The 17374-nt window shown below is 34.5% G+C and overlaps 1 protein-coding gene across 8 annotated transcripts in view; it reads right to left on the reverse strand.

The window, feature by feature from the left end:
- The window catches only part of UBR3 (ubiquitin protein ligase E3 component n-recognin 3), a 283992-nt gene that overhangs the window by 176546 nt on the left and 90072 nt on the right, over nt 1–17374 (reverse strand). For all 8 annotated transcript variants that reach the window (XM_043992858.1, XM_043992853.1, XM_043992859.1 and 5 more), the window contains 4 exons: nt 14459–14589; nt 10924–11152; nt 4398–4577; nt 3315–3448 (listed from right to left, as the gene is read on the reverse strand). In XM_043992858.1, coding sequence (XP_043848793.1) covers nt 3315–3448; nt 4398–4577; nt 10924–11152; nt 14459–14589 — 674 coding nt within the window. The remainder of the gene's footprint in view (nt 1–3314; nt 3449–4397; nt 4578–10923; nt 11153–14458; nt 14590–17374) is intronic.

The following is a 17374-nucleotide window of genomic DNA, read 5'->3' on the forward strand; positions in this document are numbered from 1 at the left end:
CTTTCTCACTATTCTCTTACATGCTACTCTCCTACAATGCTAGCCAAAATGGTCTACTGATTGTATCCAAATAGCCATTCACATTCCTACTTCCTAAGAAGATGGAATCTGGAAATCAGATTTTAACCTTTATTTATAATTGCAAGTAATCTTATGTAACATTATTTTCTTGAATAATGGAATAGTGAAATCCAGAAACCACTGATTCCACCAGGTACCTATGGTTAGCGTTTAGCTCTAGAAAAATATAGATATATTTTCATAATATTGTTCCCTCTAAAGACAAAAGGTATTTAATAATCGCTTAGTACCTAAGAACTGGGGGTGTAAAGGCAAAAAAGCTTTGAAAACATTTCCATTCAAAACAAAACAAATATATTGTGATAAAAAAACAGAAGTTTTAGCTGAATCATTTGAAAGTTGAGCGCATGCCACTGAAGCAGCTTTTGAAGGACCTCCCTTTTGGGGTGGAGACTGTGACGAACTTCCAGGACGCCAGCTTAAAATTGAGGGTAGAACGGAAAGTTCAGGCTTTCTCTGGCTTCTCAGTTTAGCCGTGGCAGCACACGCGTCTGGTGTTCAGTGTTGATTCTAGGCCTGGCAGGCAGTTTGGGATTCGGTGAGTTTTATAAAGGAATATAGACTAAGCTTAGATCTAAGATTATTCATTTGTATTTCTACTTTCCTATTTCCCTAATTGGTATCACCTTTTGTTGTCTAATTAATTCCCAAACAATAAAAACTAATCCCTCACTGATTAAAGCTCAGAGGCTTCTTTTTCTTAGTGGTCTGGGAGATATAAGGGAAAAGTTAAAAGGGGGAGTTTAATGGTCGCATATCCAATTTTAAATCTCACTATATATAAATCTCACTACATATATACATTATATATGTATATATAATTAAATAACTACTAAAAATCTAATAAAATTAATAAATTTCAAAAGTGCTTCCATATACTATTAAATTTATTTTAAATAAAATAACTACTTTCACATAATTATTCAAAGCTGCCATATACTATAAAAATGTGTTGTACTGACATCACTTTTTTTCAACTTTAGGATAAATCCTAAAAGAGCATGGTAAATAATGTTGTTGATGACAACAGTAACGATGACAAAAATGTGTTTATACAGTCTACTATGTGCCAAGCACTTTGTTAGGTACTTTATAAATATTATCTCATTTGATCCTCATAACAACCCTAGAATGTACAACTACCACTGCCATTTTATAGTTCAGAAAATTAAGGCAAACAGAAGTTAAGTGACTTGCCCAAGGTTTCACAGTTATTAAGTGTCTGAGACCAAATTTGAACTCAAATTTTCCAGAATATATCCACTATGCCACTTAGCTGCCTAGTTTACCTTCTAGACTTTGTTTTGGCCCTATTACACTGACAGTAATGGTGAGCAGGGCAGCACAACCAGCAGAGAAAGTAATCTAGGGTAATAAGAACAAAACCAAGAAATGATGTGTAAGTACTAAACCAAAGTTTTGCCAAATAAAATATGTATTTATTAAAAATTGACATAAAAAGCTAATTAGCTTTTTCTAAATATTAACAAACTATACATTTGTGGAACAGAGGGGAAAAATGAACTAATATAGTAAGTATCTTGTCTACATTTTTAATGAATATACTTTGACATACTCCCTCAACCAGTAATGTCACATCTAGGTTTAAACAAAGTCTGTTTTTAACTCTAATGTTTTATTTTAGTCATTTCTTTGGGTAATAATCACAAGGTCAGAAAGGACTAGTCAGTATCTTCTATAGACCTTCAAAACAGCCAGCAGCTTTCTCTAGAAAAGGTTTAAGTAATTGCGTCAACAAGTAAAATCTCATTCCTATAAAGATTTTCTAAAGCAACCTCCAAAGAAGCACCTGACTCATATGTCAACAAAATTTAACTCTTTCCCCTAAAGTTAATTTTCCTTCCTGGCCAGATTATCTGCTGTTTTCTAACCTGGTTCTAACTGCTTTCTTTTTACACTAAAGAACTATGGTAGATAATTCAGGGATTAAGAGGAGGGAAACAACAGAAAAAGAAGAAACATCTGATAGAGATGTTTCGGGAATAAATGACCAGGGGAAGTCAAGTGACAAAGCCCAAACAAAATAAATTATTATTGTATAATAATTATTGTAGACTACAGAATCATAACAAAAAGAAATATAAAATAAATACACCTGCAATTATAAATAAATTCCATACCAAAACAGTATAAAAAGTTTGAACAATGTGGATGATGTATAAATATTGCTGAAACCAAACTATTCTATCCAAATAGAAACATATATGTATATATTATAATCACATAGTGTAACAATTGGAATGACGCCACCTGCTGGAGACTTACTGTAGGAAAGCTCCACCATGAGGAGAAGGCCTCTGAGGGCAAGGCCATGCAGCTTTTCTTTGGTGTCAGGAAGTGACATTTGCTTCTGGGAGGAAGAGGGGGCGAGGCTGGCTCTCACTCTCTTTCCTCAGGACTCAGGTAGAGAAAGGAGTGAGAAATGTGCTCTCCCTTTAATAGACAGATGAATCTAGGCCTTTCTCTTTCTTTTCACCAAATTCTTATTCTCCTTAATAAATGCTTAAAAGTCTAACTCTTGCTAAAGCTTATAATTTATTGGCGACCATTCATTAGATATTTTAGACAGACTAGCTAGAATTTTAGCCCCTTACAATAGTAATGATATATTAATATCTTATTTCATTTTAATGACTTGTTACTGGAAGCTATCTAAATACCTGCTTAGGAATTATATAATGTTTATGTTACTTATGTTGTTTGTGACTTCTAACAGTGGGGGGCAAAACTCATTCAAAGTTTAATCTTATTCTGTAGAACATGTAATAGTCACCATTAGCCAAAAAAACTGGAAGAAAAAAGCAATGCTATTTATATTTGTATGTTATGGAATTTTGGGCAGTAACCATAACATTAAATGATTATAAAGAGACATTTCCCATTGACCCAGGTTCCAAAAGCTTTGTTTTTTCCAATTTGGGGGGGAGGGGGTGTGACAATGAGGGTTAAGTGACTTGCCCAGAGTCACAGCTAGTAAGTGTCAAGGGTATGAGGCCAAACTGAACTCAGGTCCTCCTGAACCCAGGGCCGGTGCTTTATGCACTGTGCCACCTAGCTACCCCCGCCTTTTCCAATTTTAACCCTGCTAGTGAAGACAAAGCTAAAACAAGTTGGTACTGAATTATCAGGTACAAATTTCAAGGGGAAGCAAAAATTACTTAAAAAGCAAAAACATATATACATATATAAAACAATAAAAAACGTTCTCATACCCTAATTTTGCAGTGTGATAACAGTCCCCACATTGGCTGTGCACAAGCCTCAAGCTCAGCAGCAAATGCAGCATAATAGGTCTGAGATTCAAATTCCACATGTTCATTTAGTTCTCGTTTATTTAAGTTCATACCTTTTAAAATTTAAGATGGAAATAAGAGGACAAATGTAACCATTAAAAACTACAAGGAAGAAAAGTTAAAAATCAAATATCTGGGCTAATATTCTCTGACTTATTCTTCCAAATGATCATGCATATTTTAAATTAATCAATTAGGATTCATTTCTGACGAACCTAAAAGCTTTCTGTACGCAAGTTTTCTCTTGCTGTCTTAAGGGGGATGGGGTGATATATAATAAACAGATAAATAATAAATAATATAAATATATTATAAATATATAAATAATATAATAAATATCTAATGTGCTTTAGTATCTATAAAAATTCTTACAGACCACATGGAATATTTTGACGCAAGTATGTAAAATATTTTTAAAAGAAACTGCTTATTATTGAATCTAACTCTCAAAGAATTAATGGTGGAAAAGACCTCAGATCATTTCATCCAAGTGCCTCATTTTGCAAGTTAAGAAACTGAAAGACAGAAAGGTAAAGAACTTGAACCCAGATACTTTGCTTTCCACTGCATTGTGCAGCCTCTGGCTTGCCTTTTAAAAAGTGTTTCCAAGTTGACTAATAAACTATTTTCAGGAAAGCTGACATTCATGAAAATAACAACAATAACGGAAATAAAAACTTTGATTTTAAAATTCCATCTGTAATGAATATTTTTTTAGCGAAGACTTGTGACTTCATTTTTGTAGGAATTCCTAGTGTGGAAACTCCCTCCATCAGCGAGAATACTCATCTGCAACTAACAGGCAGGTAATTAACTACCTGGGACCCTAAAGGGTTAAGTGATTTGTTCACTGATCATACAGATCTTCCCAACTCTAAGGGCAGTATTCTACTGATTACTTCTCAATGTATATTATACCCTAATTACATCTTAATAATTATTTTAACAATTGATAATAAGCATTATACAACTGAAAAGGAAATAATATAAAATTAAATATACCTTGAAAAAATGACACAAAGTTCATCCAAGTGACTAACAAACCATGATCCTCCAGGAATTTCTTTGCCACACTTTGATGTGAAAGGATATTGATAAAATCACTGACAAGAGGCCAGTAAGTATTGTTCTTCAGTAGTGCTTCTCCACAGTTCACTACCACGTGTAAACTGTTTTCTTCATCTAAAAAAAAAAATTAATCACCAGAAAATTTATGTCCTTGGAATTGTTTTTCTAAAAATTGGCATTGACAAATTTTATATGACTCAATTCAATTTGTATCAAATAATTTAGGGAAATTGTGTGTTAACAAAAATAATAAGGATTATTTCCTTGAGTTCAATCAATCTATTTTTCCTATCATTAAATAGGCCTATAACTTAGTTAACTATTCCATCTTGATAACTCATTTGATTTTTTTTCTTTCTTTTTTTTTTTTTTTAGTGAGGCAATTGGGGTTAAGTGACTTGCCCAGAGTCACACACCTAGTAAGTATTAAGTGTCTGAGGTAGGATTTGAACTCAGGTACTCCTGACTCCAGAGCCAGTGCTCTATCCACTGTACCACCTAGCTGCCCCACTCATTTGATTTCTAGTGGCATATTTTAGAACACTTGTTATCTTACCACTACTATTCTAATAGATTTGGATAATAATTGATATCAATTATTTACAAATAAGGTTTTTGAAAGACCAGGTATTAAAGATAAGAACCATTCCCTAAACTATAAGTAACCAGGTGATTATGAACAAGCAAGTTTTCTAAGACAGAAATCCAAGCTACCCATAAATATATTTTAAAAGCTTCAAATCACTAATACAGAAATGCAAATTAAAGCAACTCTGAAATCACACCTCATATCCATCAGATTCTCAAAGCTGACAAATGCTGGAGGGGCTATGGAAAAAGTAGTACACTAATGCACAACTGGTAGAGATGTGAATTAGCACAACCATTATGAAAAGCAACTTGGGGGGGGATCTAGGTGGCACAGTGGATAAAGCACCAGCCCTGAATTCAGGAGAACCTGAGTTCAAATCTGACCTCAGACACTTGACACTTATGAGCTGTGTGACCCTGGGCAAGTCACTTAACCCTCATTGCCCACCAAAAAAAAAAGAAAGAAAGCTGGGAAGACTTCTATGAACTAATGAAGAATGAAGTGAGAACCAGAACAATTTATATAATAACAACACTGTAAAGACAAACAACTTTGAAAGACTTAGGAATGCTAATCAAAATGATGAAACATACCACTTACCTCCTAACAGGAAGGTGAGATACTCAGGTTAAAAAAATGAAATCTATATTGGGGATGTGAGCAGTGGGAAATTTATTTTGTTTGATTGTGCATATTTGCTAAAAGAATTTTGTTTTGTTTCCCAAGGTGGGGAGATTGGTGGAAGAGAAAGCAGATTTTTTTGATAGAAAAGAAATTTAATTTCTAAATGTGTTTACAAAAATTAGTAAGGCAAAGGAATAAGCATTTATTAAGCACCTACTATGTGCCAGGCATTGTTCTAAATCCTTCAAAAATATTTTTTCATTTGATCTTCACAACAACCCTCTGAAATAGGTATGTAAAGTGCTTTACATATGTTATCTCATTTGATCCTCACAACAACCCTTTGGCGGAGATAATCTTATTTTTCCTATTTTACAAATGAGAACAATGAGCCTAAGAGAAGTTAAGTGAATTGCCCAGGGTCCCACAGTTCAGGAACCCAAGTCGAGCACTCTCTCCATTGCCACCTGGCTGCCATTTGAATTCAAGTGATAAATTTTAAGGTACTTTTTATTATTTACTGCTCTAAGGAAACCAATCAAAAATAAGATTTTTAAAGTACACAGGTATTAAAGATGAAAATTTTTTAAAGTTTCAATTCTTGTGCCTCCAAAAAGAAACATTCAGGATATTTCAGGATTAATATTTATAAACTTCTTTCCATTTCTTGCATCTATACAGTTTTCCCTAGTTCAGTTAAATTCAGATCATTGTGCTCTGATTCAATCAAACGATCAAAAATGTATAAAGTGTCCACTAAGTGGTAAGGATAAGAAAAGACAGTTCCTGCCTTCAAGGAGCTCACAATCTCACAGGAGATAAGATATAAACAAATATCTACAAGCAATCTACTTACAAGATAAAAAAGGAATAATTGAGAGGGAAGGTATTAGAAGAAGGCTTCCTCTAAAACCTAGCTTCTTAAACTGTGGGTCACATAACAATGTGGGGGTCATGAGAAATATGACCACAGTAAAAGGTTATGTATATTTATTTTATATACCTGTATACCCAGGATCATGTAAAAAATTCTCAGCCAAAAAGGGATCAGGAGTGGAAAATTTTTAAAAGCCCAGCTCTAAAAGATGGGATTTTAGTTGGGAATTACAGGAAGACAGGAAGTCAGTAGATGGAGATGAAGAGGGAGAGCATATGGGGAATGGGAGAAAATGGCAAATAAATGGAATATCCTATTCATGGAACAGGCAGGATGCCAGAGTCACTAGATCAAAGAGCACATGGAGGAGAAGTATAAGAAGACTGGAAAGGTAGGAGCATGCTAGATTAGGAAGGGCTTTGAGTGCCAAAAGGATTTGGCATTTGATCCTGGAAGCAACAAGAAGCCACTAGAGTTTATCCAAGTAGGGGTGACAACATGGCTGGACCTGTATTTTGTTTTGTTTTGGGGGTTTTTTTTGTTTTGTTTTGTTTGCGGGGCAATGGGGATTAAGTGACTTGCCCAGGGTCACACAGCTGGTAAGTGTCAAGTGTCTGAGGCCGGATTTGAACTCAGGTACTCCTGAATCCAGGGCCCATGCTTTATCCACTGCGCCACCTAGCTGCCCCGTGGACCTGTATTTTAGGAAAATCATTTTTGTAGCTGAATGAAGGATGGATTATAGTGGGGAAAAACTTCAGGCAGGCTGACCCACCAGCAGGCTATTTCAATAATCAAGGTGTGAGGTGACATGGGCCTGCCCAGAGTGGTAACAGTGTCAGAGGAGAGAAAGAGGCACATTAAAGAGATGTTGCAAAGGTGAAACTGACAGGCCTTGGTAACAACTTCAATATGGAGGTGTGGAGGGAGGGGTGGGTGAGGATAATGAGAAGAGGAAATACTTCTCATTATGCTAAAGTTTAACCAATTGCTACTTTTTTAAAAACTAGTCACATAATATTTAATAATAGGATCCAAACTGAAGTCAAAAAGTATGTCATATTCAACCAAATTTGTTCCTAACACTGGTTCTGACACTCCTGTTCTTGTGAAATTTACCTTGAGATATTTAATAACATCAAAAGGTCAGACCTTACACTTTTATCCAAACTGAAAATGGCACCTATACTACTGCAGGGATAGAGAAAAATTCAGTGCTGATTTAGTGTGGTAAATACAAATTACTAACTCAAACATTTTTCCTCAAAATTTTTGGTAAAGCTGTACAAAAAGTCAGTCAGCAAAACATGGGCAACAGGGAAGGAGAACACTAGCAAAACCAGTACTAGAAGAGGCAAACAAGCAGGCCAATAAGGGACCAGTAGTAGGTGCTGCCCATGAGCTTTGGTGTCTGAAAGAAACAAGAGGGAAGAATCCCTTCAGGGTGGTTGTAAGCATACACTGGAAGCCCCAGGGACCAGAAATGGCCAAGGCTGACCAGTCAGATACAGAAGCACTCAGACAAAGACATCTGAGAGTTCCAAAGTTCCTAGTTCTTAGTCCTTAGACACCAGGAAGTTTGGAAAATCCAACATTCTGAACCCTAAAGATAAAGGAGGGGCCAAGTGCTATAGGTAGAGTTCAGCACAGAAGCCCAAGGAACTCAGAGCTGACTACCCCACTCAGAAGCAGGGTGCAGAGTTGGGGCTCTGGGAAAAAAAAGGCCTCAATTGAGGAACAAAACCTGGAACGATTATTGAACCAAAAATATCAACCTAAAGTCACTGCAAACCCAGAGAGAGTAACTCTGTAATTTGAAAAAAAGAGTCTAATAGAAAAAAGTTGATTTTCTATAAGGACTATATGATTAGATGGAAGAAATGAAGAGATTAAAAATGAAATAAAATAAAATAAAAGCTCTGAAAGAATTGAGAGAATAGCTCAGAAGAGAAAATACCAAAATTTACCCAAGTAACAAAGTCCCTGAAACCTAGAATAGATCAAATAGAGATCAATGACTCCTTGAGACAGTAAGAACTATCAATACAAAAATCAAAATACTGAAAAAGTAGAAGAAATATACATTTATATGTAAATAAAACTATATATGTAAAACAACAATGATATAAAAAGAACAGACTTAGAAAAGAGGTCAAGAATAATTCAGAAATTATTTTGGACTCTTTGAAAACCACAACGAAATTTAAAAGCCTGGACACTATGCTTCACGTAATCAAAAATGAAAACTGCCCAGATCTATTAGAATCATAAGGCAATGTAAATATAGAAGGAATGTACCAATCATCTCCTGAAAGAAATCCTGAAACAAAAAGTCCAAGGAATTTCATAGGCAAAATACAGAGCTACCATACTTTCTCCCCGCAAAGAGTACTATAAACAGCCAAAAAGAAGTTCACATACCAACAAAATATAGTTAGGATCATACAAGAACTAAGTACCTTTTATTTAAGAGCAGAAGCAAACACTGAGCAGCTCCTGCTAACCACCTATAAACAAAACATAAGTATGAGGTCTACAAAATAATGCTCACACTTCACACAATGATGAAACCAAAGTTGTTCATATCTTATTCTGAACTCCACTACAAGTCTAAACCTAGAAATGTCATTTTTCAAACCTGAGAATGGGGAAGTGGACCATATATAGAAGCAATCAAACAAGGTTCAACAGTCAGGTTTTACTTCTGCTATCCGTTTTTTGTTTCTTTAAATCTAGCAGAGTAGGCCTGATAGAAAAGCAACAATAGAAGGCATATGTGAAAAGAACAGTGAGGAAGGATAAAACAAAGAATGCAAAGAGAAAGGTTAGTGATACAAGAATATTAAAGAAATAATAAGAATATGGCAGGTAAATTAGAAATACATAACTAAAAAGTCACTATAATATAGGTTTGTAAGAGAGAGAAATACAAAAGAAATGAACATAGAAAGAAAAGCTCTAGGAGGCAAAGAGAACATTGTATGTTGGTGGGGAGGGAAGGAAAAAGAACAATGTACTTGAGAGAAAAGACTGTACTTGGATTCTTCACAGAGCCCTAAAGGCAGAGAGTGAGGCCAATAGCTTTATGCAGCCCACCCCCCACACCCCCCAACTTCCCAGCAGGGGGCCGCTGGGCGTACAAGGCTTCAAGCCCTCTCCTGGGCCTTAGGCCTAATAAGGGCCTGAAGAAGGGCCTGGATTCTGTGGGAGTCAGGCTGGGGTGAGAGTTCACCTTGAGGCACCCGAGGTGATCCCCACGTGACTGACTTGAGTTTTGTTTTGAAAAGTTATGTTTACACAAGTTTAGTGGGGAATGGGGACATTTTTACACCAGCATAGGGTTGGGGCCTAAGGCCACAATCTGATTGGTTGGTAAACGGAGCAATCTGATTGGTGAAACCCCAAGACAGGTTTTCTTTCTTGAAGAGTTATGTATGTTAACACAGTATTGTTCTGAGGGGGGGCCAACACTATTGCCCAGAATAGGTTAAGGTCTGGTATTGTAGTTTGTAAAATCTGATTGGTTAACTGGTACCACCTGATGGGTTCTTAGGCTGTTACTGTTATTCTGCATAAACAGCAATTGTAATAACTGAAATGTAAATGAGGAGTATCAAAAGGCCTTAATGTGATTGGTCAGAGGGGACCCCTTGAGGAGTATAAATAGAGGTGAGGTACCTCACTTCAGTGCACTCTCTGGCACATTCAGAAGAGTGCCTATCTTTGTGAAGATGAATAAAGCCTTCACTCACCAACTGCTGCCTGCTTGGGATTTTTGAACAGAGACCTGCTAGCAACACTAGGGCTGCCAACACTTGAGCTGCTGACACTCAAGCTGCCAACACTAGAGCTGCTAACACTAGAGCTCTGCAACACGAAGAATGGTTAGCTGTGTTTTGAACATACTCAAATCCAGAGTATTGGGCTTAGCAGGCAAATGATCTGAATCTATCCAGCTTAGACATTTCCTGGCTTTAGAATCCTGGCAAATCACTGCACTCTCTAAGCCTATATCATGACTGGTAAAATAAAGAAAATGCTTATACGACCTTGGATTGTTGTTGAGGGTGATTTGTAAAGCTTCAAAGTAGAATAAAGAATTCTATGATCACACATTTAGAACTAAGAAAGGTTTTTTGAGATGATCTAAGTCAATCCAATACCTTCATTTCAGAGAAAGAGAGAAACTGCAGCCAAGAGGTTAAGTGGTTTGGGCAAGGCCACACAGCTAATAAGTCTAAGAAGACTTGGTCTCAAGTCTTCTAGCACTCCTGCTACTATTCCAACCAAGCTGAAAATGGGAGCTGTATTAATTATAAAAGTACAATTTATGGTAACAACAAAATGGGCACTAAATGTGATTGTACCTTGTAGCTCACTTTTAATAAGGCAACTTTCCATCATGTACAATAGGACAGTGACCATGATATCCAGCAACTGGCATTCTTCTGTCACTTGTCTTGCTAGTTCCTCATTGCTGAATAGCTGAACACTAATATGCACAATTCTGTTAGACATCGTGTCTGATTCATGACTTTTCTTCAGTGTTTTCATAATAAAAGCATAATGCTGGACAAAGGTTTTCGTAAAAGCAATCTGAAAAATAAAGATTAGTTTATTTTTTAATTAAAAAAAAAGTATTCCTAGCACATAATATTTGTGGCCATTATTATATGATGGTGTTGTGAAAACATTCCAAAGTTGTAAAGATTAAAGAACAGATATTATAAAATGAAAGCCTGAGCAACTGCTGTTGTTGTGATGTATGAATATAAGATACTATTTCTCTTTGTTTACAAATCTATAGCAACAACATGCAACAGAATAAGTTTCTGACATCTTCTTTATAAACATCAGAAGTTCTATCTAATACTTCAATCAACAGCAGCAGTTGCATAGTTTAACTTGATAGTACAGTGGGTCAATCTGATTACTCTAAAAAAATTCCACTTTCCTTTCATCTGAGAGTAGGCCACCAATTTTACAAAGATCCATTACAAAACTGCCTTCATGCTATCTGTTCTTTTCCTATTTCAAATCTCTCTATATATAGTCCCTATTTCACATCATTCACTCAGTAGATGAGAACATACAAAAGAATGGGACTACCATACTAAGGTTAACTTCCAATAGGCTTCATTACCTATATAATAAGAGCTACAATATATCAGTTTTCCAAATTAATTTATTTTCATATATTGTTATTCTGTCATTCAGTCAGGTCCAACTCTTTGTGACACCATGGATCATTTTCATATAACTCAGTGCTTCAAAAGAGGTTACTTTATACTACCATAACTATGTTAAGTATTTGATATGAATCCTTAAACAAAAAATGCAGCAAATACTATAAAGAAATTTTCTAATGAAAGTATTAATTCTTATGACCATATTTTTGCTTTGTATTTACTGTACAGTTAACTCACGATTATCTTAGCTAATGAAAGACAGCACTAGCTCATACAATTAAAATTCACCAATCATCTACCAAATTGGTTTGGGCAAAGCTTCCACAGCAGAAATCCTATAAAGGAAGCCACAAGTTAGCCCCACACCACAGAAAGGAAACAAGCTGGGTATTAGAAATTGTTCTGAAGTACATACTCTCCTTACCCTCTACCTAATCCCAAAAAAAAAAAGATCCCTGCACCAATTTCTCAGGAGCTGATCAGACATGAGAGCGGAGTTCATCTATAAAACTCCAGCCTTAAAGTGAATCTATTGTTATGGTGCATGGACTATACAACACAATAATGCTGAAAAAAACCTAGGAGCTGACTAGAGTTTACTAGTTTTCTAAGCACAATAAACACATTATAGTAATGTTAAATAATCAAATTTTGGTCTTTTTAAAATAATGCCACAATACACGGGATTTCTTGTGAACACAGTCTCCAAATGTATCTTATGCATAAAGTGTTAACTGTTAAATCAAAAGTTATTTTATTCAAATTCCTTTACCATACCTATGGAAGATCCAAAGAATTAAGATTGTTCTTTTCTCAAGGTAAAGGGAAAAAAATTGTTTATTTGAACTCAACAAACATTAATTTAATCCCTAAATATGTATAAGACTATTGCTTAAGTTTTCTGTATGATCTGTTATATAGTATAAGTCTTTAGAAATCAATTCTCTCATAAAGAACTTTTCTTTACAGGAATAGAAAAGTTGTCAATAGTATTTTTTAATATTGCAAATCAGCCAGTATTTTCAGTTATGTGTGTATAAAATGTGATTTAAAGCAAAAACTATAATATAGAAAAATAAGCCCATGCCCACAGGAAAAAATAAATGGTAATCAAATCTCAATTATTCAGGGACCAATTTAATTTGTGAATTACTTAGTCCCTTTCAATCCTTCTTCCTCCCACGACTGCCTACCATTGACCATTATTCATCAATATATTCACCAGGTAATGAAAAGAAAAGAAACTGATTCATTTAATAGCTCAACTAAAACATTTAATAGAGGACGAAGCTATTGCTTAAAATGACATTTTGATTTTATGACTGGATTTCTATTATCCATGCTATGAGCCCTATTACGACAGATTATAGAGAGCTGTCTGTATTAGTATCTCATCATCTCTCTTAACCCTGACCCCTAAGAATGAAGTGATCTTGAATTCCAAAAGATCAATACAAAATTATTAGTTGATAAAATATTTAAGAAACTAGACAAACTGTTTCACACAAAAGAAGCAGAAAGGAAAAAGAAAATATGTGATCTAAAAACATAAAGGATGGGGCAGCTAGGTGGCGCAGTGGATAGAGCACCAGCCCTGGATTCAGGAGTACCTGAGTTCAAATCCGGCCTCAGACACTTAACACTTACTAGCTGTGTGACCCTGGGCAAGTCACTTAACCCCAATTGCCTCACTAAAAAAAAAAAAATTTTTTTTAATTATAAACATAAAGATGATTTACTGCCGAACCAATGGGATAATGAGAGAATGATATAAACATTTCTCTAAACATAAATGAATTAATGAGTCTCTTCAAAGTAAATATGACCTAAAATGTTTGCAGGAAATAAAGTGACATTTTTTCCTAAAAAATCTCCATTTCTAGAACAATTTAGTGTTACCTATACTGTCTTAAAAGGGTATGTGTTCACCAATTCAAGTAACCTCTCTGCAAGTTAATCTAAAACTTTAAGAAGGCAGATTCAAACTTACTCTCAAACAATTTACATAAAATCATAAGAGCTGAAGCAATTCTTCCACAGCATTCTGCTTCACATTTCTAATCATGTTTTCCCCCACATACTATGGCAGATACTTTTCTAAATTTTCCTTTTCTTGCTTTCCCTTCCATGAAGTGCTACCTAATAAATCATGATAACTTCACCTGTTGGACCTACAACAACATAAACCACAAAGTTGACACTGGCCCACACGCAAAAAAAAATGTATAGCCTTCATCTGTTTTTGTAACCATTAAAAAGATAGATCTTTTTATTGCCAGATTTTCAAAATACCAATACCAGATAAATAATCACATATTTTCAAAAAGATTAGATGAGAAAGGTAGAGTTAGATATGCAAGAGAATCTGAGTTGAAAGGACCAGGAGGATAGAGATAAAAAGGAATTTCAAAATCACCAAAATCAGCAACACACAGGTTCTCCCCAATCTAAGGCAATATTAAACTGGCACTCTAGTGGTATGCTATATGAAGCTTTGATTACATTCATTCCTTCTAATTTAACAGTAAAAAGAAGTTAACACATGTCTTATGCCTTAAATTGCAGTATCAGTTGTCATATCTTCAATACAAGAAAGCATCCTCAATGCTTAAGATATTACCGTAGGTGAGAAATATAAATGTTAAAGAACACTTAGTAATGAAAAAAAAAAGAGAGAGAGAATATAAATTTAGGTAGGAAAATTTTTAAATACCTTATAATCTTGATCTGGTAGCATGTTGAGTAAGAAAGTTACCATCTTTTGTGGAAATTCATATTTTATAGTCCAAAATAATAATTCTTCTAGAAAACTTTTATGTTTCAAAACATCCATAATAGATTGATCTGTATGAAAAGGAAAATTTTTCACCAGAAATATTTAGATGGCTCCAAAGCATTTAAACTGCTTTATATTAAAATTAACATTGCAAGTGCTTTACACTAAAATAAATATTATTATAAAATGTAAAGAATATTTCAAAATCTAAATATCAGCAATACCTTGTCAATACATAACAAAGAATTAGACACTTTTGTGAGCTTGAAAAAAATGTTAACATAACTCAAAATACCAGTATCTTACATTATAAAAATAATTAATATAATTGGAAATTTTTGTCATTAAACACCTGGATCTTAAGAATCAAAACTAAAAGTTCTAGCTCTTCAGAACTACTAGCAAACCAACAAATAACATTCAAAATTAAGCCAACTCATAGCATTCAAAATTATTTTAAAACAAACTAATTTCAAAAGTTGCAAAAAGGCATGCTACTGACCATAACAGTAAAGGGGGAAATTTTTTATTTTAAGCCAATAGCCAAAAAAAAATTTTTCCCTTAGTTCTATGATCATCCTGAATCACACTAAAACTATAACAAAGTCATTAGCAACATGACTAAGCAATATTTCCTTACAGAATGCTATTGATGTTTCCTTCATTTATATTTCAGTAACGCTATAAAGATTTTCCTTTGGTCTGAATATTTTTCATTTTTGACCAATTATTCTGTTGTTGTTTTTTTTTTAATGTGAGGTAAATCCTTATTTTAAAATGGAAAAAAAATTGGTAAAGATTTTTATTTCTGAAAACTAAAATTTCAAAACTAGTTATTTCTGTGACTTCCTCATTAAAGCCCTGAAAGTTCTTTCACATAGTTTAATTTTTTAGGAAATGCTGAAATTCTGATGCTTTATGTAAATTTTGCTGAAAGCCTCCCCATACAAATGATCACCTTGGGGGCAGCTAGGTGGTGCAGTGGATAGAGCACTGGCCCTGGAGTCAGGAGGACCTGAGTAAGAATCCAGCCTCAGACACTTGACACTTAACTAGCTGTGTGACCCTGGGCAAGTCACTTAACCCCCATTGCCCCTCGCAAAAAACAAACAAACAAACAAATGATCACCTCTCCAAGTGTCTCCTCTCTACCTAAAATGTACTGCAAAAGCTGCTTAGGTTAATTGTAATGTCTAATAAAGCTCAATGTTAAACTTCAATTTTATAGTGTGCCTTTTTATTGTGTTCTTGGTTTAGTTTCTTTAGTTTTATAAGTTATACTTAATTTTTTTTAAGAAACTTTTCTTAAAAAACAATCCTATTAAGTCTAACATATAGAATGCCAAGCAGTTTTCTATTAACAGGATAGAAACATGTTACAAATTATTCTAAAAAAATGGGAAAGAAAGTATGCTAGAAAGCTAGATTTTGAGACAGATATCTTAATATCTAACCTATGGAAGGACAAAGCAAATAAGGAGAAATACAGAATACCACTTGTCATTATCAATTCAAAATATTTCAGTTAAATCCTGGCAAAAAGACTAGAGCAATTTATCCAAAAATTATTCAGTAAGACAAAGTTGTATTTATACCAAAAACATAAGGATGGGTCAACATTAAAAGTGCATATTCATACTGAAAAGAAAAACTGCACACATTTTGTGATATCAATAGATGCTGAAAAGCTTTTCTAAATTACAACAGTCATTTCTTCTTTTAAAAAACAAACCAGGGGGGCAGCTAGGTGGCGCAGTGGATAAAGCACCGGCCCTGGATTCAGGAGTACCTGAGTTCAAATCCGGCCTCAGACACTTAACACTTACTAGCTGTGTGACCCTGGGCAAGTCACTTAACCCCCATTGCCCTGCAAAAAACAAACAAAATAACCAACAACAAAAAAAAAACCCTACACCAAATCCAGCCTCAGACACTTAACACTTTTATTAGTTGTGTGACCCTGGGCAAGTCACAATGCCAATTGCCTCACTCCCCCCCCAAAAAAAAAGAAAAGAAAAAAAGAAAAAAACAACCTACAAAACATAGGCATAGAAAGGCCTTTTAAAATGTGATTTTAACATATTTATCAAAACTAAAAATTAGTATTATTCACAACAAAGAAATTCCAGAAACTTTGGCAATCAATACCCAAATAAAAGCAAGGAGAGACCCTTTCCCAACTCTAATTTGACATAGCTTTAGAAATGTGAGCACTAGCAATAAGAGAAGAGAAAAAAATTAAAGGCATAAATGGATATGAAACTATTCCTATTTGATGACAATATGATCTTTTATTTGGAAAATATTGAAGAAACACCAAAGAAGATGAGACAATAGCTTCAGAAAAGTATCAGGATACAAAATAAATCCTCAAAACTCAACAGTATTTTTACATACCAATAAAAAAATGCAATGAGAAATAATATAAAGAAATTCCATTCAAAATAATTCTGGGGACAGCTAGATGGCGCAGTGGATAGAGCACCGGCCCTGGAGTCAGGAGGACCTGAGATCAAATCCGGCCTCAGACACTTAACACTTACTGACTGTGTGACCCTGGGCAAGTCACTTAACCCCAATTGCCTCACCAAAAAAAAACAAAAACAAAAACAAAAACAAAAAATTCTGTAAATTGTATAAAATATGTGGAAGCTAACCTATCAAAGCATGCAGAAGACCTACATAAAAACAATTTAAAATAATCCTTAAAGAGCCATGACAATGTAATAAAAATTACATCATCTAAATTAATTTCAAGGTTTAACACTATACCAATCAAATTAACAAAGACACTTAGCAGATCAAGAAAAAAAATAACAAGAATCATTTGGAGAAACAAAATATCTAAAACAT

The sequence above is a fragment of the Dromiciops gliroides genome, chromosome 3 (genome assembly GCF_019393635.1).
Source record: "Dromiciops gliroides isolate mDroGli1 chromosome 3, mDroGli1.pri, whole genome shotgun sequence".
In the NCBI taxonomy this organism is placed as follows: domain Eukaryota; kingdom Metazoa; phylum Chordata; class Mammalia; order Microbiotheria; family Microbiotheriidae; genus Dromiciops; species Dromiciops gliroides.